General features: G+C 45.4%; 1 protein-coding gene across 1 annotated transcript in view; it reads left to right on the top strand.

The window, feature by feature from the left end:
• Positions 1–7,134, top strand: part of TMEM260 (transmembrane protein 260) — an 87,406-nt gene extending 80,272 nt beyond the window's left edge. The window contains exon 16 of the mRNA XM_053393949.1: positions 7,030–7,134. Coding sequence (XP_053249924.1) covers positions 7,030–7,047 — 18 coding nt within the window. The 3' untranslated portion in view covers positions 7,048–7,134. The remainder of the gene's footprint in view (positions 1–7,029) is intronic.
• The last annotated feature ends 18,912 nt before the right edge of the window (positions 7,135–26,046 follow it).

Raw genomic sequence — 26,046 nt, 5'->3', positions numbered from 1 at the left:
ATCAGTTTCAGCCTCAGCAGACAGAATCCATTTTCACTGCCCTGCTGTCAATTTCCATACAATGGGTATATAGTTCAAGAGCATATTCACCTCTGAAAATCTTAGTATTTCCTATAAAAAGGTAAAGGGACCCCTGACCATTAGGTCCAGTTGCGGACGACTCTGGGGTTGCGGCGCTCATCTCGCTTTATTGGCTGAGGGAGCCGGCATACAGCTTCCGGGTCATGTGGCCAGCATGACTAAGCCGCTTCTGGTGAACCACAGCAGCGCACAGAAATGCCGTTTACCTTCCTGCCAGAGTGGTACCTATTTGTCTACTTGTACTTTTGACATGCTTTCAAACTGGTAGGTTGGCAGGAGCTGGGACTGAGCAACGGGAGCTCACCCTGTTGCGGGGATTCGAACCGCCGACCTTCTGATGGGCAAGTCCTAGGCTCTGTGGTTTAAGCCACAGCGCCACCCGTGTCCCCCTTTACCTTTTTAAGGGAGTCCAATAGATTCTAAATAGTAGTTTCTGTTGTATTAGTCTTGGTTTAAGACCTTTTTTTTATATAAAAAAATTATTTATAATATTTTCAAATATAACAATAAAGAAAAAACACTGCAGATCTTAAACTTAAACCCCTACATTAAGCAGAGCGAGGCAGCTAGGGTGGCACTGGGGTAATGGCAACAGCCTCTGCCACCTCTGTGACGATTCTCCTGAGAAGCGGAGCTTCCTCTCCCTGCTGCCCTCAGTTGTCCTGGTGGGAATGCTGTCCTGTCCAGCAGTGCTGAAGTCAACTTGGACTGCCAGAGCGGTGAGTTTCTCTTACCTGCGATGGCTCCATTGGGGCTACCAATGGCTATAAGCCCCCATGGCTATGTCCGGTGCCGGATTTACATATAAGCTAAACAAGCTATAGCTCCTAAAGGAAAAAACTGGATGTACATTGGCGCTGTGGGTAAAAGCCTCAGCGCCTAGGGCTTGCCGATCGAAAGGTCGGCGGTTCGAATCCCCGCGGCGGGGTGCGCTCCCGTTGCTCAGTCCCAGCGCCTGCCAACCTAGCAGTTCGAAAGCACATCAAAGTGCAAGTAGATAAATAGGGACCGCTTTCTAGCGGGAAGGTAAACGGCGTTTCCGTGTGCGGCTCTGGCTCGCCAGATGCAGCTTGTCACGCTGGCCACGTGACCCGGAAGTGTCTCCGGACAGCGCTGGCCCCTGGCCTCTTAAGTGAGATGGGCGCACAACCCCAGAGTCTGTCAAGACTGGCCCGTACGGGCAGGGGTACCTTTACCTTTTTACTTACATTTCCAAAAGATTATAAGATAAAAAACAAATAAAATAAAACCTATATAGAGCAACAGTGTTTGGTGTTGTGTAGGCTCCTATGATGTAATAATAATGATAATAATAATAATAATAATAATAATAATAATAATAATAATAATTTATTATTTGTACCCCTCCTATCTGACTGGGTTTCCCTAGCCACTCTGGGCGGTTTCCAACAAAGATTAAAAATACATCAAAATGTCACACATTAAAAAATTCCGTGAACAGGGTTGCCTTCAGATGTTTTCTACATGTCAGGTAGTTGTTTATCTCTTTGACATCTGATGGGAGGGCGTTTCACAGGGAGGGCGCCACTACCGAGAAGGCCCTCTGCCTGGTTCCCTGTAGCTTTGCTTCTCGCAATGAGGGAACCGCCAGAAGGCCCTCGGCGCTGGACCTCAGCGTCCGGGCAGAACGATGGGGGTGGAGACGCTCCTTCAGGTATACTGGACCGAGGCCATTTAGGGCTTTAAAGGTCAGCACCAACACTTTGAATTGTGCTCGGAAATGTACTGGGAGCCAATGTAGGTCTTTCAAGATCAGTGTTATGTGATCTCGGCGGCCGCTCCCAGTCACCAGTCTAGCTGCCGCATTCTGGATTAGTTGTAATTTCCGGGTCACCTTCAAAGGTAGCCCCACGTACAGTGCATTGCAGTAGTCCAAGCGAGAGATAACTAGAGCATGCACCACTCTGGCGAGACAGTCCATGTAAGTCATGTGCCCCGCTAGCCGGCTCTCTAAAATATCACTGGTTTGCTCATTTCTATATAAAGGATGCCTACATTCTGCATGGACGGGTTGCATGGCAACATGTGCAAATGGCTCTAGATACCTATTAGGTCCATCAATTACCATATAGCATATATTCAACCCAAAAAACATTGACAAGTGGGTACAATCTTCTCCTTGGCCTCAACCAGCTAGATGTCTGGGTCCAGCCTTGACCACAGTTCCTTCAGAGACATCTGAGGCAGGTGGAGGCAGGAATGCCAATTTTGAATTTTGGAAATGCAGGCTCCCTGTCAGATAGCAACAAACAAACAAACAAAAAACCTTGCATGGACGAAGGACGAAGGGGGTTCCATTTGATGTCAATGCGCTGATGTCACAGGCCTTCTCCAAAATGTGGCAGTGATGCTCACAGGACAGTTTTTCTACCAATAGAGGGCAATCGGGATGAAAGATGCAGTGGTCCTCTGCAAACGACATGCCTTAATGAGAAAACCACCTCTCAACAAATGTAGAGAGGAATTTGTTTTTCTTTCTCTTTTTAGGTAAAGGTAAAGGGACCCCTGACCATTAGGTCCAGTCGTGGCCGACTCTGGGGTTGTGGCGCTCATCTCGATTTGTTGGCCGAGGGAGCCGGCGTACAGCTTCCGGGTCATGTGGCCAGCATGACTAAGCCGCTTCTGGCGAAACCAGAGCAGCGCACGGAAACGCCGTTTACCTTCCCGCCTGAGCGGTACCTATTTATCTACTTGCACTTTGACGTGCTTTCGAACTGCTAGGTTGGCAGGAGCAGGGACCGAGCAACGGGAGCTCACCCCATTGCGGGGATTCGAACCGCCGACCTTCTGAATCGCAAGCCCAAGAGGCTCAGTGGTTTAGACCACAGTGCCACCCGCGTCCCTCTGTCTGTTACACCATTACTATAATCTCTAATTCCTTCTGTTGCTCTTCCTTCCATTTTTGTGCATAAAGAATCCTTGCTGTTGTTATCAGAATCTGCTTTTCCCTTTTTGTCTCAGTCCTCTGGCCCACCTGTCCCAAACCAACTCTGTCCCAGTTTCTCATGAGAACAAGCCAGCACTCTGAAGATTCACTACTTAAGAGATAACCTTTGCCATGTGGGACATTACATCCCACATGGCCGCTGGGACCACATAACACTGGTCCTGAGAGATCTGCATTGGCTCCCAGTACATTTCCGAGCACAATTCAAAATGTTGCTGCTAGCCTTCAAAGCCCTAAATGGCCTCGGTCGAGTATACCTGAAGGAGCGTCTCCACCCCCATCGTTCAGCCTGGACACTGAGATCCAGCGCTGAGGGCCTTCTGGCGGTTCCCTCATTGCGAGAAGTGAGGTCACAGGGAACCAGACAGAGGGCCTTCGCGGTAGTGGTACCCGGCCTGTGGAACGCCCTCCCTTCAGATGTGAAGGAAATAAGCAGCTATCCTATCTTTAAAAGACATCTGAGGGCAGCCCTGTTTAGGGAAGTTTTTAGTATTTAATGCTGTATTGTTTTTAACACTCGATTGGGAGCTGGCTGGGGAAACTCAGCCAGATGGGTGGGGTATAAATTATTATTATTATTATTATTATTATTATTATTATTATTAATATTAATATTCATTCTCCCCTTCTTGGTTGAAAGGAGATTGCAGGCAGACCTTGGTGCGAAAGATAGCTAAAGGGCCCCTTGCTTGCCTGGTGTATATGTGACTCCCTCCTGATGCAGACTGCAATGTGCCAACCAGTTCTGTCATCTCTTTCCGCTGCTGGGGACCTGGGATCTCCTCCTCTAACCGCATGGAAACGCCGCTCTGACTTCCTTGGCTCCGCACAAACGTCACGGATTGTCAAGCCTCCTTCATTAACACTCCTTTTTCTTTTCCTTTTTTTTTCTTTTTGCGCCGAAGAAACCTTTAAACCTCTAAATCTCCCTCCTGCGAGCCAACCTGCGCGTCTTATGCTCGCGGTGCGTCTGCAAGCATGCGCTTAGCAACGATCCCAGATATAATTGGAAATTTAATAAAGCTGCTAAAATATTTGGTGGGTTTCAGCTTTTCTTTTGCTCTCAGCAAGAAGCGAGGCCTTCCTGGTTTCACAGGCATCTTTCAACAACTTTAATTTCATTTGTCGATTAAGGATGGAAGTAGCATTTCCACTCGGTTGACTTAACTGGGCTTGAGGAAGACAAAAGGACTCATTGTTTGCAATGTTCGGGAGTGGTTTGATAGTCTCTCCCCCCCATCCCCGCTCTAACTCTCTCTCTCTCGCTCTTTCAGTTGTATTTTCTAAAGCCAGACATTAAGCCGTAGGTGGCATTCTTTACATCTGACGTCGAAGCGCTTTTGTCAGGTGTTGAGTTGACAGGATTTACCACAAGCTCATTTTAGATGCGAGGAGCACTGAAAGAGAAGAGGAGGAGGAGGAAAATGCTCCTCTCGTAGACTGGGATGTGCCAGTATGGTTGAACATCCCTAGCTAGCTAACTGTTGCTTACCACACAGAGCATTGGCAGATGTTCATGGGAAATTACTTGCCAAATTATAGCCCCAGGGCGCAGCGGGCAACCAAAATGGCAAAGGCCATTTCCTCATTCTTGACGGATGGACTTTCTTGACTCACTTATTAAGGAACTGATAAAAGGTAAAGGGACCCCTGACCCTTAGGTGCAGTCGTGGCCGACTCTGGGGTTGCGGCGCTCATTTCGCTTTATTGGCCGAGGGAGCCGGCGTACAGCTTCCGGGTCATGTGGCCAGCATGACTAAGCCACTTCTGGCGAACCAGAGCAGCACACAGAAACGCCGTTTACCTTCCCGCCGGAGCAGTACCTATTTAACTACTTGCACTTTTGACGCACTTTTGAACTGCTAGGTTGGCAGGAGCAGGGACCGAGCAACAGGAGCTCACCCCATCGCGGGGATTCGAACCGCTGACCTTCTGATCGGCAAGTCCTAGGCTCTGTGGTTTAACCCACAGCGCCACCCGCATCCCAAGGAACTGATGCCAGTGTCCATATACTGGCTGGCCTTGTGCATGTGACGTCACTCCTACAATTTCTGTAGTTTAGCCACCAGAACTTTTCCTTGATATTCAGAGACCAGCTGCAAAGTTCAGCAGCTTTTATCACTCTCTTGTGTGAGGTGAACATTGCCTCTATTATTATTATTATTATTATTATTATTTATTCAACTTATACACCGCCCTATACCTGGAGGTCTCACGGTGTTTCACAAGAAGACCACAACATATAAAAGCAAACCAAAAGCAATAACCCAATAAACACTCCCCCAAGGCATATTCTAAAAGGGTGTTGGATCAACCAAAGTCCTGGTTAAAAAGGAACCTTTTTGCCTGGCACTTAAAGGTGTATATTGAAGGCGCCAGGCGAACTTCCCTTGGGAGAGGATTCCACAGACAGGGAGCCACTGCAGAGAAGGCCCCGTTCTTGTGTCACCACTTTCTGGACCTCTTGAGGAAGAGGCAAACGAAGGAGGGCCTCAGAAGGACATTCCCCTCAGAAGCGACTGTGATGCACAGAAGCTTCGCTGGAGAAGTTCTCCTTCCTTGGAGGTTTTTCAGCAGAGGTTGGATGGCCCTCTGTCGTGGATGCTTTAGCTGAGATTCCTGCATCGGAGAGGGTCAGACTAGATGACTCTTGGGGCTCCCTCGCAACTCTGCGATTCTGTAATTCTGTGAGATGTCTGGAGATTTCTTTTTTTTATTATTAATATTCTTTATTGATAAAAAAATTTGTATGTCTATACAAACATTATGTACTATCTCTTAACAGGTTTTAAAAAAGAAAACTATATAAAATAGAAAATGTATAAAGAAATAAAAAAGACGAGATTATTTCCATAGTAAAAGTACTCATTGACACAATCCTTCCCATCCTTCTCATTATACTGTTTGATATAACATTCTTTTTTAAAACAGGTTTACATTATATAATATCATTTCTTTCTTATTTGTATACATTCCTTTGATCTTTTTCTTTCCAAATATCACTCAATTTCTGCTAATGTGGAATTATTTGTGCAATAAAGTTTTACATGATTCTTAAATATTATCCATTCTCTAGTTGTTTTTTGTTTCGATATTCCTCTAACTGATCCCATCAGTTTTGCTAATTGTAGATATTCTAGCATGAGTATCTGCCGATCTGTAATCTCTGGGAGCGTTTCATTTTTCCAACGGAGATTTCTTATCGCATGCTGTTTTTCACCTGTAATGGTTCTCAAAGAGTAACAAAAGCCATTTTGAAAGGTGGTATCAGAAGAACAGAGCCAGAATACCAGGTGCTATCAATGGTTTCAAACCGTGATGTTTTCCAAGGCCAGCCCTACCATTAGTTTGAGTGTAGCAGTGGCCTGAGCTGAGTCAGTAGGTCCCAGGACATGGGGGACATGGAGGGAGCTCAGGAAAAGTCCTGGAAGAACAAAGGGTGTGTGTGATGCTAAGCTCAGGCACTGGGGTGCCCATAAGGAGGGTGGTGTCAAAAACTTCTGGGAAACGATATATAATGAGATGAAAAGATGTTGAAACCCCTGACCATTAGGTCCAGTCATGACCGACTCTGGGGTTGCGGCGCTCATCTCGCTTTATTGGCCAAGGGAGCCGGCGTACAGCTTCCGGATCATGTGGCCAGCATGACTAAGCCGCTTCTGGCGAACCAGAGCAGCGCACGGAAACGCCCTTTACCTTCCCGCTGAAGCGGTACCTATTTATCTACTTGCACTTTGATGTGTTTTCGAACTGCTAGACTGGCAGGAACAGGGACTGAGCAACGGGAGCTCACCCCGTCGTGGGAATTCGAACCGCTGACCTTCTTATCAGCAGGTCCTAGTCTCTGTGGTTTAACCCACAGCGCCACCAGCATCCCTATGTTGAAATATTTTTTTTAAAACCAGAAATGTTTTTAATTGGTATTATAGGTGAGGATAGTAACAGACAAGATGTTAAATCGTTTCTATATGCAACAACAGCGGCAAGAGTATTGTTAGCCCAGAAATGGAAACAAGAAGAAATACCGATGAACGAAGAATGGCAGACAAAACTAATGGACTACGCAGAATTGGATAAAATGACAGGAAGGATTCGAAACCTGCAGAGATTTATAGAAGATGGGAAGAAATATACGAATTATTTGAAGAGCAACTGTAATCAACAAATTAGGCTAGTAGGACTACAATAAGTTTTGTAAGGAGAAATATATGAAATATTGTAAGCAAGAGAAAGAAGAGAGATATTAGTTATGAGACTTAAATGTAATAGTGAAAGTAAGAAATGTAAATTAAGTGAAAAGATTGGAAAATTTTCAGATGTGATCGATGGAAGGCATAAAAAAATTGTATAAGATATAGAAGTATGTTTAATTATTCTTGAAAATGATATGTTAAAAAACTAATAAAAATATTTTTTAAAAAGAAGGAGGTGGTGTCAGGTGCTACCATGTGGAGAGAGTTTGCCTGTACATACCAACTCTTAAATATTAGCATTTCAAAGCCTACTTTGTCCCAAGCACATCTGTGTGTAAGCCCCTGACAACCTTCGAAAACCTCCTCCTAACAACAAATGGAAACGGTAAAAGGACGGTATCCGCAATATACAAAATACTACTCCAAAATCCCACAAACCCCCTAGACGCAATCAAAAAATAATGGGAGAATGACATAGGCTATGAGATTAATCCCACTCAATGGACCAGAATGTGGTCTAAACCCCCCTTTAAATCCATATCAACGAAAAGAAAAGAACTCACTCTGAAACTCACCTACAGGTGGTACCTAACACCAAGAAAACTAGCGCTAATACGCCCAGGAACCTCACCAAAATGCTGGAGAGGGTGCACCTCCACAGGCACATACCTCCACATGTGGTGGGAGTGCCCCAAAACCCAACTATTCTGGACAACAGCCGCACGAGAAATATGTAAAATAACTAAACAAGTATTAGACATCACCCCAGAATTGGCCCTACTAAACATCTTCCAAGACAACAACGCCCACTTACACCACAAAGAACTCATAACCCACCTACTCTCAGCAACCAGAAACACCATAACCAGACACTGGAGAGACCTGTCAGGAGTAAGCATGGACCAATGGTACCAAATAGTAAGGGAAACAGCCCTACTAGAAAAATTAACCAATAAACTGAAACTGACACGGGGACAAACAAAAGAAGACGCCTTTACCCCGGTATGGCTCCCGTTTATCACATACACAGCCCAACAAGACAATGACAATAATCCACAAACAGCATACAAATCAATATGGCTAACCTGATCCAAAACACTCACCCACCCCACTCACACATGAAAACAAAGACCACCACAGCCAAAAGAAAAAAGAAAAAAGTATTGGGCATGATGCTCTCTTTCCAAAGTTTTTTTTTCCAGCTTTGATGTCATAAAGGGAATAGGGTGGGTTAATATATACAGTATATTTAATGATGCAACTTACAAGTTGAATATCCATTTAGAATTCCAGCACAGCTAATCCTCCCTCGCCCACAAAATAAACATTTTTTTAAAAAGTTTATTGCACAATGTTGCCAAAATTTGAGTTTCCGTTATCTCCACCTCGAAAGCCAATACAACTCGGCTTTCAAGACAAAACGAGGATGATTTGGCTTGAAAGCAGGGCTGGGTTCATTGGTGGCCAGGAACAATGTTTTTGCAGTTCGCCAAAGTCCGATAATGAAGGCAATCAAGCCCCTTGGCTTCAGGGGGTAAACCGATGCCCCCACTGAGAGACCTCATCACTGGGCGCTGTTATTGGGAAACGAATGTGCTTAAAGTATCAGGTATTGGTTAGTGCTTCAGGGCAGAACTCCAGGTTTGATTACCCAGTTTTCTGACTCAGTGAGCAGGAAAGCTCTACCTGCGCTGAACCAGAGGAGAAAAGCACAAAGGTTTGGGAAAAAAGAAAACATCACTTTGACGATGCCGCCGTATGCCCAACAAATAAGTAGCCTGGACACGAAGAGCTCCTTTAGAGTGTTTTCTTTGTTTTATATAATTTTCCCTCTGAAGAAAAGGGACAACACGGGAAATGTGTTGATGGAAGAGAACAAAAACACACTTGGGCAGTTAATTCCACCGCCCCTTTTGTTGTTCCGCCATCCAGAGGAGTGGCATTTGCTATCGCGGGCTCTTGGCCAAAGCCATTGGTAAACCCCATTTTCCTCCGGATAAAATCATTTCAGATTAGCAGCCCCTGCGGTGGCGGCAAAACTGTAAAACGAAGCCCATCTTGTGTGTTATTGCTTAAACTATTCAGGTATTCTCTTTCTTGCATGTACTGCGAAGGTGCTCGCGGCAGAAATTCAATCTCTTTTCTAATTATTATTTATTTGCAGAAGTAGCCGCAACGGAAAGGAGTTGGTCGCTTTCCAGATATTCATAAAGAGGCCATCGTTCCACATAGGCTTAGGTGGCTCGGGATTTATTTGTTTAGATTGGTAGCCCTCCCACCCCCAAAGTCTTGGGGTGGGTAACGGAAGCCAGAATCAACAAAATGCAGCAGTAAGTCTTTCGATTTGTTCATGCAAACTGCATTGGCCAGGCTAGGCAATACTGGTGTCTTCCGAATGCTGTCAGAATCCCATTTCCATCACCCGCAGCCAAAATGCGCAATGACTGGGATTGATGGGAATTATAGTTCAAGATGTATGGAAGTGAAAGCTGGACCATAAAGAAGGCTGATCGCCGAAGAATTGATGCTTTTGAATTATGGTGTTGGAGGACACTCTTGAGAGTCCCATGGACTGCAAGAAGATCCAACCTATCCATTCTGAAGGAAATCAGCCCGGAGTGCTCACTGGAAGGACAGATCCTGAAGCTGGGACTCCAATACTTTGGCCACCTCATGAGAAGAGAAGACTCCCTGGAAAAGACCCTGATGTTGGGAAAGATGGAGGGCACAAGGAGAAGGGGACGACAGAGGACGAGATGGTTGGACAGTGTTCTCGAGGCTACTAGCATGAGTTTGACCAAACTGCGGAAGGCAGTGGAAGACAGGAGCGCCTGGCGTGCTCTGGTCCATGGGGTCACGAAGAGTCGGACACGACTAAACGACTAAACAGCAACAACAACAATAGTTCAAGAATATATGGAGGGCACCAGATTGGACACAATCTGACCCAGGGGGATCTGGGCCTGCCTTAACCTGATCTGGCCAAATCCTGAGTTGATCTGAAAATGCAGCGCAGGATTTAGGGCAGTGCGGGCGGTTCTGCCACACGGGGTGCCAAGCTGAGGGGGTGCAACACTGAGAAGATCCATAACTGATAAAATCTAATTTTTTGCCTTGCCATGCAGGGTGCCATGTTATGAAATATTACCCAAATCCGCCCCTGAGTGCAGGATCCGGCCATATCTGGGACACAGCCCTACTGTTTAGTCTCTTGGTTGGTTTTATTGTGGCAGAAGGCAGCCAAACTGTTGTGATGGAGATGGTGGTTAGGGTGATATTTCTGTGCATCTGCAGGCTTGTCCTATATTCCACTTTACTGAGGACAGTTCTCTATATGAAGCGCTGCCTGGTCCAATTCTGATATATAAATAGAAATAACCATGGCTTAGGGCCGTCATATTTATGGGACAGCCTCTCCTTGTCTGCCCCGCAGAAGACCCTAAGGTCCATGAATAACCATAGTTTAGAGGTCCCGGGCCCTAAGGAAGTCAGACTATCCTCCACCAGGGCCAGGGCCTTTTCAGTGATGGCTCCAACCTGGTAGAATGCTCTGTCCCATGAGACTAGGGGCCTTCAGGATTTAACCTCCTTCTGTCAGGCCTGTAAGACAGAGCAATTCCGCCTGGCCTTTAATTTGAATTCAGCCTGATCTTTTATTTCCCTTCTCCTCCTTCCTCCTCCCCTTTTATGAAGATCACCCACTCTGAGACCCCACAGCTAATTCTCCCCTGGCCTCCTCGCTGGCCCAAGTAAGACTAATTCAGCCAGCTAGCCCTGGGGATTATCTAACTGATTTTTGATTTTTATTGTTATTCATGTTTTTACACTGTATTTTATGCTGCTTTTATAATTAAGTGTTTTAAAGTGTTTTAAATTTGTTGTTAGCCGCCCTGAGCCTGGTTTTTGAACCGGGAAGGGCGGGGTATAAATAAATTATTGTTATTGTTATTATTATTACTACTACTACTACTACTACTATTACTATTATTATTATTATTAGAGACCCGCAGGAGCTATTCAAGTTGCCAATCAACTTGTGAGCACCTGAACTACAGGCTGAGAAGGCACACACAGGTCTCTTGGGCAGAGTCTTGCTCCCCAGTAGGGCGAGATCCCCACCCAGTTAAATTACAGAAATCAGTTCGCAGAAATTAGCATATCTAAATGTTATTAAAATTTGCCTTGCTTTTGTTTTGGGTGATGCATATATAGCCACCCCAGCTGGGCAACAGGTCTCTACTTATCATATCAACCTACCTGAAGCATTTTGATTCATTTCCTCCGCACCCAGACACACTCCCAGTTCAGCAATCCCCACCTAGGATCAAGTAGATTGTTTAGCAAATCATTTCATTTCCTTGCCATTGTCCAAAAAGGTAATCAAGTATATTGGATACAATAGTTCTCTGTAGGAAGGAAGCCGCCCCCCCTCATTTCTATTCATATAAATTTCATATATATGACTTCCCAAGCATTTATAAATATTAATACAGAATGCTCGGCAAGAACAATACATAACAATAATGAGAATCGCAAAATCCCATCCTATTGATTCTGGTGTCTCAGCAGCTTTAAGGATTAGCAGGTGAACTTTGGAGTTAAAATATTGCTTTGGGGGGAAAACAAAAAAACAATGATAATGTCGAAATGTTAAAAGAGGGAAATAAGGCCCCTGAGTTGAATTCCCTGTGGCCTGGAATCAGGTATTGCACCACGGCTAGGAATTGCTGGTGCTAAGAGATCAGAACCTACCCATGCTATTTCCCTAGAGGGTCTCCTGACCTTATCCAGCCCCTGCCCTGCCCCCAGCCCCCCACCCCAGCCCCCAGACAAGGTACACAACCCTTCCATGCAAGAGAAGAACCCTAGCTCAGTGGTAGAGTATCTGCTTTCCATGCAGAAGGCTCCATGTTCAATCCCTGGCTTCTGAGAACTGCTGCCCATCAGTGTGGACGTATTATTATTATTATTATTATTAGTTTACCATCCTATGCCCCCAGGTCTCAGGGTGGTTCACAGATAGTAAGCTAGATGGACCCAGCTGTCACAGGAGCTTGCCAGTCCAAAGATGGAGTTCACTCTTTATTAGTGGTATTATTATTTTTTTACGGTACATTTGTCTCTCTTGTCTCTTTGGTGATCACTCATGGCCGAGTAAGATTGTCTTCCATAAACACGGTCTTAACAGTGAGTCAATAAGTGACTGTGGAGGCCAATTCTGGATCCATGCATCCTTCCACAGTGGGGACATTGGTTCCTGAGCTGGAGTTGATCACGGTGTGGATTTGCCAAGCGTGCCTTCCTCTTAGTACCTTTCTCCCTTGCGTCCTGAGTTCGAATGTCTTCAAAGCCCATGACACTTTTGGTAAAGGCTGTTCTCCAACTGGAGCGCTTGCAGGCAAGTGTTTCCCAATTGTTGGTGTTTATACTACAATTTTTAAAGATTTGCCTTGAGACAGTCTTTAAACCTCTTTTGTTGACCACCAGCCTTACACTTTCCATTTTTAAGTTCAGAATAGAGTAGTTGCTTTGGAAGACTATAATCAGGCATGCGCCCAATATGACCAGTCCAACAAAGTTGCTGTTGAAGAATCATTGCTTTGACACTGGTGAATCTCCTTGAGTTACAAAGTACACAAAGGGAGATTTGTGCACATATAAATAAGCAAATAGGAACATGGGTGGCGCTGTGGGTTAAACCACAGAGCCTAGGACTTGCCAATCAGAAGGTCGGCGGTTCGAACCCTGCAACAAGGTGAGCTCCCGTTGCTCAGTCCCTGCTCCTGCCAACCTAGCAGTTTGAAAGCATGTCAAAAGTGCAAGTAGATAAATAGGTACTGCTCCGGCGGGAAGGTAAACGGCGTTTCCGTGCACTGCTCTGGTTCACCAGAAGCGGGCTTAGTCATGCTGGCCACATGACCTGAAAGCTATATGCCGGCTCCCTCGGCCAATAAAGCGAGATGAGCGCCGCAACCCCAGAATCGGTCACGACTGGACCTAATGGTCAGGGGCCCCTTTACCTTTACAGTGGTACCTCGGGTTAAGTACTTAATTCATTCCGGAGGTCCGTTCTTAACCTGAAACTGTTCTTAACCTGAAGCACCACTTTAGCTAATGGGGCCTCCTGCTGCCGCTGCGCTGCTGCTGCGCAATTTCTGTTCTCATCCTGAAGCAAAGTTCTTAACCTGAAGCACTATTTCTGGGTTAGCGGAGTGTGCAACCTGAAGCGTATGTAACCTGAAGTGTATGTAACCTGAGGTACCACTGTACCTTTAAATAAGCAAATAGATTTATTCCCCCCCAAAAAAAATCAACGCACCCATCATGGTTGCAACCAGGCTTCACAGATTGGCCAGGGACCCTTGAACACTGCCACCAAACTGTGGGTCAGGACAGAACCCTGGGCAGCCGAGTCAATGGGTGGCAAATAAGACTGGTGTTGAAACGGTAGGGAGAGCAGACTCCCCTCGGCCGAGTTCCTCCCATGGTTGAGGACACACCAGAGGTCAGCGGGGTTAGACAGCAATAACAGCTGGAATGGCAGCCCTAAAGAATGGGGAGGGGACGAGACAAGAGTCGGGATGAATAGCAGCCTGCAGGCCTTTTCATCCCTCCATTGAGAAAATGATGCTCTGGGTGGGACGCCTCCTCTTCCTGCCTCCCCTGCCTGCCCATCAAGTGTTCCTCCCGCCCCGACAACCCATTCATAAAGGGAGAGTGAAGGGAAACAGGGGTCTTGTATTCCCTGCTGGCTCTGGTAATGAGAGGGGCGTGTCTCAGGCCGGCAGCCGGCCCCAGATGTCGCAGGGATGAGTTCGGAGACGTGAGCTCCAGGCCTTGGCAGAAAGTGGGCCGGGGGCAGGTGGCTCAGGCTGGGGAATTGATGCTGGACCCAAAGGAAGATGGGTGGGGGTTTTTAAATAAAATAAACCTGGGAGTGACAGGTGCCCTTTTTATCTACTTCTGTACTTGCACAGTCGCCTGTCAATCTGAATGTGGCTGTCAGCAACGGCTTCATACACACAAAACACAATAAAATGAAACGGGAAGCAGCCAGTGCACTTTTTATTGCAGGACAAAACAGTTCTTTTCTTGGCGGCTTTGCTACCCCTCCCCACTCAATTTGCATTGCATTCAGTTTGCATTGAAATGGATGGGGTGCAATAATGTAACAACAATGTAATTTCTCTAATTAATTGGGTTAGGTAAAGGTAAAGATAAAGGGACCCTTCACCATTAGGTCCAGTCGCAGACAACTCTGGGGTTGCGGCGCTCATCTCGCTTTACTGGCCAGCATGACTATGCTGCTTCTGGCGAACCAGAGCAGCGCACGGAAACACCGTTTACCTTCCTGCCGGAGTGGTACCTATTTATCTACTTGCACTTTGACGTGCTTTTGAACTGCTAGGTTGGCAGGAGCAGGGACCGAGCAACGGGAGCTCACCCTGTCGTGGGGATTCGAACCACCGACCTTCTGATCGGCAAGCCCTAGGCTCTGTGGTTTAACCCACAGCGCCACCCACATCCTAATTAATTGGGTCAGTTATGTTATTTTGCCACAGCAAACAGCGAGATGAATTATGTGGTTTTCAGTGGAAGGATGAAATGCAGCAGAATGGAAACATTCCTGCATGCGATAAATACTGGGCAGAATGGGGAAGGACACAGTCTTACAGCCCTAATCCCAAGAAAGACTGCCTCTCTTTCTCTCTTCAGCCACACGGATCCATTTTCTGAGGGCTGAGACCCTATCTGCCCGCAGACTGCCTCACCAGAGTGGTGCATGCTCTGGTTATCTCCCTCTTGGACTACTGCAATGCACTCTTCGTGGGGCTACCTTTGAAGGTGACCCGGAAACTACAACTAATCCAGAATGCGGCAGCCAGACTGGTGACTGGGAGCGGCCACAAAGACCATATAACACCGGTCTTGAAAGACCTACATTGGCTCCCAGTACATTTCCGAGCACAATTCAAAGTGTTGGTGCTGACCATTAAAGCCCTAAACGGCCTCGGTCCAGTATACCTGAAGGAGCGTCTCCTCCCCCATCGTTCTGCTCAGACACTGAGGTCCAGCACCGAGGGCCTTCTGGCGGTTCCCTCACTGCGAGAAGTGAGGTTACAGGGAACCAGGCAGAGGGCCTTCTCGGTAGTGGCGCCCTTCCTTTGGAACACCCTCCCACCAGATGTCAAAGAGAACAACAACTACCAGACTTTTAGAAGACATCTGAAGGCAGCCCTGTTTAGGGAAGCTTTTAATGTTTGATGTATTACAGTATTTTAATATTTTCTTGGAAGCTGCCCAGAGTGGCTGGGGAAGCCCAGTCAGATGGGCGGGGTATACTAATAAATTATTATTATTATTATTATTATTATTATTATTATTATTATTATGCCTTTCTGTCAAGGCTTTCTTAATGTGCTCTTCCCACCGTGAGCTAGACCTGCTTTGTCTGCAGTCTGCCCCTTCCCTAAAATGTGACAAATGCTCCGGTCTCATCTTGAAGTACTGGAGTAAAATGGCAGCTGGGACTCAGAAGTGCCAAGACATATTTACCCTCCGTGTTCATGTTGAACGATTGGCGTGTGTGTTTGTGGGGGGGGGATTGCACCTCCCCTCCTCCCCGATTAAAATTCATACCCTTTAACCCGCCGAGATCTCTATCATTAAGGCTGATTCCGCGAGGTGCCTTGATATTCTCAATTATTTGTATGCCCGGGAATCCCAAATAAACATTTGTGAAATTCATTTCGAAAGACGTTAACACTTGTGAAACCTGCGTGCCCCAGAGGGATTAGATAAATTTCCATGTCAAATATTTGAAGCGGGAACACTTCTACAGAAACAGTGGGCTCCCCCTCCCTTCTTCTTCTTCTTTTTTTTGGCCCTGTGTTTTGATGCCTTTCATTTCCATAAACTAGATTACTTTCTGAAATTACTTTCACACAGAGAACAGTTTCTATTGAATTCCAGTCAGTGAGCTCCTGGGAGTGTGAGGTGAATAAAAATATCAGTCGGCCGAGAGTCACTTCCAAGATTCACATGCGTTTGAGTCTCATGAAGAGGGCAGCACGAGTTTCAGATTTATATCTTGAAGAGAGTTCAAGATACGCCAAGAAGGCTGATTGTCTTAGAATAATTGCTAAACAGCTCCCTACTTTATTGCCTCTCTCTCTCTCTCTCTCTCTCTCTCTCTCTCTCTCTCTCTCTCCACTTCTTCTGCCTAGCTAATAAGGACTTGAGCTGTGTACTTAAGGAGAGATTTTGCCAGCACACAGAAGCGATTTCCCTAGGACTCATGATCACTGCTGGGAAATGGCAGGGAATGTATGTTGTTGATGATGATTAGTCGTTTAGTCGTGTCCGACTCTTCATGACCCCATGGACCTGAGCACGCCAGGCACTTCTGTCTTCCACTGCCTCCCACAGTTTGGTCAAACTCATGTTAGTAGCTTCGAGAACACCATCCAACCATCTCGTCCTCTGTCGTCCCACTCTCCTTGTGCCCTCCATCTTTCCCAACATCAGGGTCTTTTCCAGGGAGTCTTCTCTTCTCATGAAGTGGCCAAAGTCTTGGAGCCTCAGCTTCCAGTGAGCACTCAGGGCTGATTTCCTTCAGAATGGAGAGGTTTGATCTTCTTGCAGTCCATGAGACTCTCAAGAGTCTCCTCCAGCACCATAATTCAAAAACATTCATGGATCACTGCCTTGCCGTGGCGAAGGGGCTTGAATAACTCAGAGAAGCTATGAACTATGCCAAGCAGGGAATGTATAGGCCCAATCAAAAGCCTGACCTTCCACTGCTCCTACCCCAACAAACTTCATCCAGTGCTTGGAAGATGGCGATGAGCTAGATGCAGTTCAATTAACTGAAGCCAATTCATTTAAGTTTCCCTGTAGTGATGTATGGAAGTGAGAGCTGGACCATAAAGAAGGCTGATCGCCGAAGAATTGATGCTTTTGAATTATGGCACTGGAGGAGACTCTTGAGAGTCCCATGGACTGCAAGAAGATCAAACCTATCCATTCTTAAGGAAATCAGCCCTGAGTGCTCACTGGAAGGACAGATCCTGAAGCTGAGACTCCAATATTTTGGCCACCTCATGAGAAGAGAAGACTCCCTGGAAAAGACCCCGATGTTGGGAAAGATGGAGGGCACAAGGAGAAGGGGACGACAGAGGACGAGATGGTGGGACAGTGTTCTCAAAGCTACCAGCATGAGTTCGACCAAACTGCGGGAGGCAGTGGAAGACAGAAGTGCCTGGCGTGCTCTGGTCCAGGGGGTCACGAAGAGTCGGACACGACTAAACAACAACAACAGCAAGCTTTCTCTATTCCATTCTACCAGGCCCTGACATAATGCTGGTACAAAGGGACCATTCATTTCTTTGCTTTCTTCTTCTTCTTTGGTGATCCCTCGTAGCCGAGTAAGATTGTCTTCCATAAACACGGTTTTAACAATGAGTCCATAAGTGACTGTGGAGGCCAATTCCGGATCCACACGTCCTTCCGCAGTGGGGACATTGGTTTCCGGGTGGGAGTGTGGATTTGCCAAGCGTGCCTTCCTCTTAGCCCGTTTCTCCCTTGCCTCCTGAGTTTGAGTGTCTTCAACTTCCACTGTACTCAAGTGGACATCCCTTGCTTCAACGGCCAATTATGAGATGGCCCTTTATCTACCTTGCTTCTCTCTTTTTTTCCACCTGCAAAAACAGATGGGTGAGGCCATTTCAGATTACAAGTCTTCCTCCTTTCTGGGACAGTCAACCAGATAAAGGGTTGGGTTCTTCCACCCCTCCCCCTCCCCTGCCCGGTTGGATGTCATTTTCTGCCTGGCTTAGAACCGATCAATTGATTCATCAACTGATTAACCATAATATTACAGTATCTCAATAGAAGGCTTGGGATCATTTAATTAAATGTCTCAGCGAAATAGCATCCCAGACACAAGTGACTTATTGTGAATAAAATCACCTGACCTCTCTGCCTGAATAAAGAGGTGGATGTAGAATGTCTACAACAATGCTATCAGTGCTGAACACTTCCTTTTATTTACAGGACACAATTCTGATTAATTTCTGATTAGCGCATTCAGCCACAGTTTTGCTCCTTCCTCCATCTCTCCTGACCTCCATTCCTGGCTCTCTCCTTCCTCCCTTCAAATATCCTGAAGTTCCACACACATAACAGCAGCCATGGGGCATAACCAGTAATATAAAATGTGGGGAGGGAATCTACCCCTGAAAGATCGAGGAATTGTACAAACTGAAACAGCCGCGTCTGAGAACTAGAAATTTAACTTGGTTCACTAGACTCACTTTGGGCTCTTGTGAGATGCTCCCATCTGTCTTTTAGCATCTGTCTCGTTTTGCTTTTTCAATTAGATTTCTGTAGGTTTTCCGAATAGGGGTTTACTAGTATTAATTTATTTCGACAACTTAACGTGCTGCTTAACGCTGCTGGTTTCTGCACAAGAGAAAACAATTTGAACAAGAAATGCCAACTTAAAATCCCTGCTGAATTGTTCTTAAATGGGGTGCCTGAAGTTCAACAGCAAGAGAACCTGCCATATTTCAGGCAGGAGGGAGTTGGGGGCCACAATAGTGAATGCACAGCTGCAGCCGGTTGATGTGATCTGGGACTCTGAGCAATGGGGGACCACTAACAGAGTCTCCCCCAAAGACCTTAGTGATCTGGCAGGGATATAAGGAATCAAGTTGTCCTCAAGGTATCCTGGACCAAAATGGTCAAGAGCCTTGTAAATGAATAGAAGAACTTGGCCTGGGAACATACAGGTAGCCAGGGCAAGCACCAGAGTTATGGGCTGGCATTAGTGTGCTTCCATCAACAATCTAGCCATAGTGTTTTGCACCAGCTGAAACTTCCAGACCAGACCTAAGGGAAGTCCCATGTAAAGTGCATTGCAATAACAGAATATCCAGGAGCACACAGAAAAGATCATACTATTATCCCAAGCAGATTGTCATTTTTGCAGCGAGTTTTTATGCACCTATAACCTGGAGGTAGGGAATAATAATAATACCCATCTAACTGGGCTGACCCAACAGCCACTCTAGGTGGCTTCCAGCATATACAAAAACTTAATAAAACATTAAACACTAAAAAGTTTCTCTATACAGAGTTGCCTTCAGATGTCTTCTAAAAGTCATATACCTGTTTATTTCATTGACAACTGATGGGAGGGCATTCCGCAGGGCAGGCACCACTACCGAGAATGCCCTCTGCCTGGTTCCCTGTAACCTCACTTCTCGCAGGGAGGGAACCTCCAGAAGGCCCTCAGTGCTGGATCTCAATGTCTGGGCTGAACGATGGGGGTGGAGATGCTCCTTCGGGTATACTGGGGTGAGGCGGTTTAGGGCTTTAAAGGTCAGCACCAACACTTTGAATTGTGCAGGGAAATGTACTGGAAGCCAGTGTAGATCCTTTAGGTCTGGTGTTATATGGTCTCGGCGGCCGCTCCCAGTCACCAGTCCAGCAGTCGCATTCTCGGTTAGTTGTAGTTTCTGAGTCACCTTCAAAGGTAGCCCCACGTAGAGCGCATTGCAGTAGTCCAAGCAGGAGTTTGTACTGGAAGGACTGATAGGAACTGAACACTGATGGGGATGTTGCAAATCTTGGAATCAGCTTTAGAACTTCTGTCTAAGCTTCAAGTTGACGCGGAGCGGAACGCAAGACAGAGCAAACGAAAGCAACAATAACTGAACATGATTTGGGGGTTGCTGAACTCTCTCATCCCCACTGCAGACTACAAAGCACACGCAAGGATTGCTTTGCCAGGTTAGGAAAGATTTCGTTTCCAGCCCTCCAGATCTCTTAAAACACCAGAGATGCAAATTTGGCTTGGGGTAGTCCGCTCCCTTCTAGTTCCCGGGCCTTTAAACGTTGTTGGGGATTCATAAGCAGAGGCTTCCAACTTCATTTTCTCTGATCTCCATCCCTTCTGCCCAAACTGGCTGCCTTCACTTACATTTGATCTTTACCCCCTGTGGACGGTGTGCTCAATATAATCTTCTGATAAAGAAGCACTTACTGGAAGAGGATGAAGTTGGCCCGTTCAACGCTGAGTGGAGCTCTAATTAAGAATTAAAAACAAAACGAAAAAAAGGGTTCCTGGTGCTTGCCGCTAATGATATGTTTGGTAAACTTGTTTAAAACAATGCAGCATGTGTCCCTCCCCCCATATGCAAATTGGCAGTTCAGCGGCGCGTCTCCCGTCGAACAGCAATTAGACATAATTTGGTCCTGAGATTTCGACATTTGTCTTTATGTCACCAAGTTTACGATTAAAAACCCTTCATGTTGATTCAGGGCGTGACTTAGATCCTTAAGCCTTCTGCAGGCAATCAAGCCATTCAGAGGCGCAGCGGCGCCGAGACGCACCCGATCAAAACATTGCAAGTGTTCCCTGGTTAGCCCCTTAATGGCCCAATCCAAGGCCTTGCTGCGCCAGAACGTTTTTTAAAAGAAGAAGAAGAAGACAGGGGGAAATAAATGCGACGGAGGATCTCCTGTGCGACTGGAAGGGCAGGTTCTAAGTGTGGTCCTGTCCCATCTCAATTGGGACAGGTAACCATTTGTGACATGAAAAGGAACAGCAACTACAGGTTAACCGGGTTATTGATGGCTTCATATCTGTGAGTTTGTTTGTTGTTATTAATATTCTTTTATTTATTTGTATCCCGCCTTTTTTCAGGCCAGGACTCAAGGCGGCTTACGCAAGTTTAAAACAACACAGATTAAATACCCAAAAGCTAAACTCATATAAAAGATAATTGTTAAAAGGTAATTTCTCTTGGGAGAAAAGCAATGACAAACCTAGACCGTATCCTAAAAAGCAGAGACATCACCTTGCCAACAAAGGTCCATCTAGTTAAAGCTATGGTTTTCCCAGTAGTGATGTATGGAAGGGAGAGCTGGACCATAAAGAAGGCTGATCGCCGAAGAATTGAAGCTTTTGAATTATGGTGCTGGAGGAGACTCTGGAGAGTCCCATGGACTGCAAGAAGATCCAACCTCTCCATTCGGAAGGAAATCAGCCCTGAGTGCTCACTGGAAGGACAGATCCTGAAGCTGAGGCTCCAAGACTTTGGCCACCTCATGAGAAGAGAAGACTCCCTGGAAAAGACCCTGATGTTGGGAAAGATGGAGGGCACAAGGAGAAGGGGACGACAGAGGACGAGATGGTTGGACAGTGTTCTCAAAGATACAAACATGAGTCTGCGGGAGGCAGTGGAAGACAGGAGTGCCTGGCGTGCTCTGGTCCAGGGAGTCACGAAGAGTCGGACACAACTAAACGACTAAACAACAACAACAACAAATTAAATTTAAAACAACATAAAGAAGAATCTATTGAAATACAGATAGTAAAACAGCTCTTCGCTATTAAAATCCCATTCCTTTTATTTTTTAAAAAGTCATTCTCAAAGGGTCTGTCAGAATAAAACAGTCTTCACTTGCCAATGGAAGGACAACAAGGAGGAAACCAGTCTGGATTCTCCAGGGAGGGAATTCCAAAGTTGCTAGGGAGCAGCCACCAAGAAGGCCCTTTCCTGCATCCCCACCAAGTGAGCCTCTTCTGGGGATCTCAAAGCCTGGGCAGGTTTGTGTGGGAGAATATGGTCCTTCAGATAGCCTGGGGCCTTTCTCCCCAGATGCACCATTTAAAACATAGAATCATAGAGTTGGAAGAGACCACAAGGGCCATCGAGTCCAACCCCCTGCCAAGCAGGAAACACCATCAGAGCACTCCTGACATATGGTTGTCAAGCCTCTGCTTAAAGACCTCCAAACAAGGAGACTCCACCACACTCCTTGGCAGCAAATTCCACTGTCAAACAGCTCTTACTGTCAGGAAGTTCTTCCTAATGTTTAGGTGGAATCTTCTTTCCTGCAGTTTGGATCCATTGCTCCGTGTCCGCTTCTCTGGAGCAGCAGAAAACTACCTTTCTCCCTCCTCTATGTGACATTCTTTTATATATTTGAACATGGCTATCATATCACCCCTTAACCTCCTCTTCTCCAGGCTAAACATGCCCAGCTCCCTTAGCCGTTCCTCATAAGGCATCGTTTCCAGGCCTTTGACCATTTTGGTTGCCCTCCAAATCATACAGAATCATAGAAACAGAATCATACAGAAACAGAATCATAGCAAACATTCTAAAACAGACCAAAAACATTGGACTCAGCTATACAGCTGCAAATAAAATGTTTTAAGTGTGTTATGAAGTGCAGTATACAAATGTGACACTAGATGGCGATGGTGAGCTATGGCAAATTCAATATATTTTTCAAAGCGTTTTTTAAAAAAGCATTTCCACAGTGTTTTTATATGTGTCTAGATTCCACCATTCTAAAAACAATTACAGTTCAAAACCACCAGCCAGCCTCACCTGCTGATCATAGGATCTGTGTGTATTATGACTGAACTGAAACACCCCATCCTATGTTGCCATGGACAGCACAGTAAAGGAAGGGCATTTCAGCTTTCAAGGAGTGGTAAATTCTGAGTAACTGTGCGCATGTGTGCAAAACTCACCAGGGCACCTCTGAGTTCCACTTCTGATGGCCACCATCTTTAATTTCGGAAGGCAATGACAATAGCATACTGAAGACTCCTACTGGATCAGGCTTAAAGGCCTGTCTCATCCAGCATTCTAGTCCAGTGGTCAATCAGCTACATTTGCAAGATTTGACATCCTTCTGTAGGGCCTGCAAGATGGAGCTGTTCTGCCAGGCCTTGGTCAGGGTCCAGTCTGACACATTTTCTCTTTGTATAAGAACAAGCACGAAGGAGGTTTCCTAGCCTGTTAACAGGTCCTTATAATATCAGTAGAAACAGTTGGTCCTGGCGAGTATTAACCGCTTTCAATTTTAACTTGAGGATTGTTATGTGTCCAGTTTTAACTTTAACTTTAACTTATTTGAATTAATTTTGGGGTGCATATTAATCAATTGATTGCTTGTTTTTATGCATATTATATTATTTCTATGATGTTAGCTGCTCTGAGCCCGGCTCCGGCCGGGGAGGGCGGGGTACAAATAAATAATAATAATAATAATAATAATAATAATAATAATAATAATAATAATGGAAGCCTGCAAACTGAAGCAGAGAGAGGAAATTAGAGTAAAAGGAAGAAAGCCAGCAAATTGATGCATCTCTTATGTTTTGCAGCCAACCTCCTCAACTTCCCACGCTTCAATTAAAGCTCAGGGGAAAACTTCGTTTTGGGACTTTAGTACAGTTTAACCAACAATTCTTGCTTTGCCAGATGGGCACACGAAGGGACTGAAGCTCCCAGAGCTTTCCTGTAAAATTTCCTAGAGAGAACTCTGTGAGATCACTTCCTTTGTCTGCCTTGGCAGGAAGCTGTAACGCGACATACTTCTTTCAAGAGACATCTGGTTGGCCACTGTGAGAACAGGACTCTGGACTAGACGGGCCACTAGATGGAGAGCTCTTCTTGTGTTTTTATGGAAAGCTTGAGTGGTCATAGATACGTTCTGCTTGCAAAAATTTAGATTTGAGTTGCACAGCAACACACCAAACTCTCCGTTGTTGTATACTTGTCACCATCTTTTCATACTCTTTTCAGAAGCGTGGGGAAAACATGCAGTTTTTAGAAACCCGTCTTCAACCCTTATAAACATGTGAGCTGAGAGGTGTTCAGTTGTCCTAAGCGATTGTATTTTCCCTACATTATGAAATGAGCCTGAGAAGAGCTAAGCAGTGTACCAGATTCTATAGATGCATCTGAAATTAAGTTTTTCAGGCATTCCATTTCATCCTAACAAATCTGGGTGGTTTTCCCCATTTTCAGGCAAATGTCAGTGTCAGAGCATCGGGCTCTTGAGGATGGGGAAGGCTTGATTATGCTAATAATTTATAGTCGAATGATCTGTTTCCAGCATTAGGCGAGAGCATTAATAATTTCCAATTGCTGCATTCCAAACACCAAAATTAAATTAGGTATTGTTTAAAGTGACAATACCACACATTTGCTTGAAAGGAATTTAGTGTCAGCTCATTGTTTGGAGTGCAATGGGTGGAAATATGAGTCAGGCAAGCAGTGTCAATATCTGCCTCTATTAATTGTATTGAAGCAGTAGATAGAGTTACATGGACCGTTTCTCTGTGTGTTTGGTTAATGTTTTTGCGGGAAATTGGTGTTAGCTTCGACTTAGGCAAACTTACACTTGCTTCACAAAGGGTGGCGCAGGGAGGGGAGAAATCAATTGAACAACTCAATAACTGGTCAACCTCAATCAGTCTTGGATTCACCCCTTAAGCTACACCGACCGCTGAAAGAGCTGTATTGACTCTGCAAAATTAGAAGCTGGGATATTCTCAGTTCTCCCCAAGAAAAGCTCCGTCCTGTGGCTTGTATAAATCAAGCAAATGACGAGAAGCTAGGCATATGTTGTTTGCATAATTCCCTTCTGTGGGTTTGTACGGCTTTGCCCAGCATTCTTGTGGCCGTAGTGGAAGGAGAGGACCTCTGCCCTGGTCCAAGGGCAGGGTCTGAAGGCACAGAGAGCAAGCAGCTTGCCGAAACAAAGGAAATTTGGGTCTGGTCAGTGCCTGGATCGTGGACCTCTTACGGCAAGAGCGAGGAACCTCAAATGGGGCCCTCAGGGCCTATATTCCTGGCCCTTGGCTCTCCTCAGGCCACACCTTTCACTGACCCTGCTCTGACCATCTTGGAGTGTATTTGCCTGACGAATTATTATTATTATTATTATTATTATTATTATTATTATTCACATTCTAAACAACTGCCTCAGCTGTCATGCAACCCAAAGGGGCTTACACAGTCTTCACAGGTGGCTTTTCATCCAGACACTCAATGCTAAACTGTGTTTTTATATTAAATTTCCTTTTCTGCGTATACTGTAATACAGAAGAAATATAGAAGTAAACAAATATCCTTCACCTGTATGTTATTCTCAATGCTACACACATCTCTAAGACCGCTTAGAGGTTTGTGAAATGCTAAGTGATTTCAAATATATGAAATACACAAAAAAGTAAGCACACTTTACCTCAGTGTACCCTAGTATATGAATTTTGTACATGTTACTTGGCATTGCAAAATTCAGAGAAGTTTGAACTTCGAAAGATGGTTGTGTTTTGGTTTCCATATTTTTTCAGGATGTGTGAATTAGGAAAGTCCAGCTATAACTGTGAAATAAATCAAATTCCTTCTGCATCTCTCATTTTGGAGGTAGCTTTTCCTGACTTAACTAGATTAGATTTTCCTTGCTCATTTTGCTACTCAGGCCCAAGAGTAGGAATGTTTCAGCTTGACTTGGGAAGTGTTTGGGGTGGAATGATTGCACTGGAGGGAACATTTCCATAATGTTTATGTAACCCAGTTCAAAGGCGTTCAAAGGAAGAAGTGCGAAGATTCAGAATCCAAGGTCATGTCAGGAATGGAGCGTCCAAGTCGCTTGTCAGAAGACAGATGTGATGGATGTGTTTTTGCAATGTTTCCATTTAGTGTGACTGTCAGCGGGGTCCTCACCTGCTAATCTGAAAGCAAACATTATGCCCAATCCCTGGCAAGACTTCACAGGTCAACTGAATTCTATTAGGGATCCCCTCCCCAACAAAAAGATCGAATTTCCTTTATTTATCAACAGTGCTCTTTTCTTGGTGCTTTGAAGTTCTGATTTCACACGGAAGAGTAGAACTATGGAACTCTCTCCTGCAGGAGGCAATGATGGCCAACAACGTGGATGGCTTTAAAAGAGGATTAGAAAAATGGGGGGGGGGAGGGGAACGGA

The sequence above is a fragment of the Podarcis raffonei genome, chromosome 1 (assembly GCF_027172205.1).
Source record: "Podarcis raffonei isolate rPodRaf1 chromosome 1, rPodRaf1.pri, whole genome shotgun sequence".
Taxonomy (NCBI): domain Eukaryota; kingdom Metazoa; phylum Chordata; class Lepidosauria; order Squamata; family Lacertidae; genus Podarcis; species Podarcis raffonei.
This window is presented reverse-complemented; position numbering and strand designations above follow the sequence as displayed.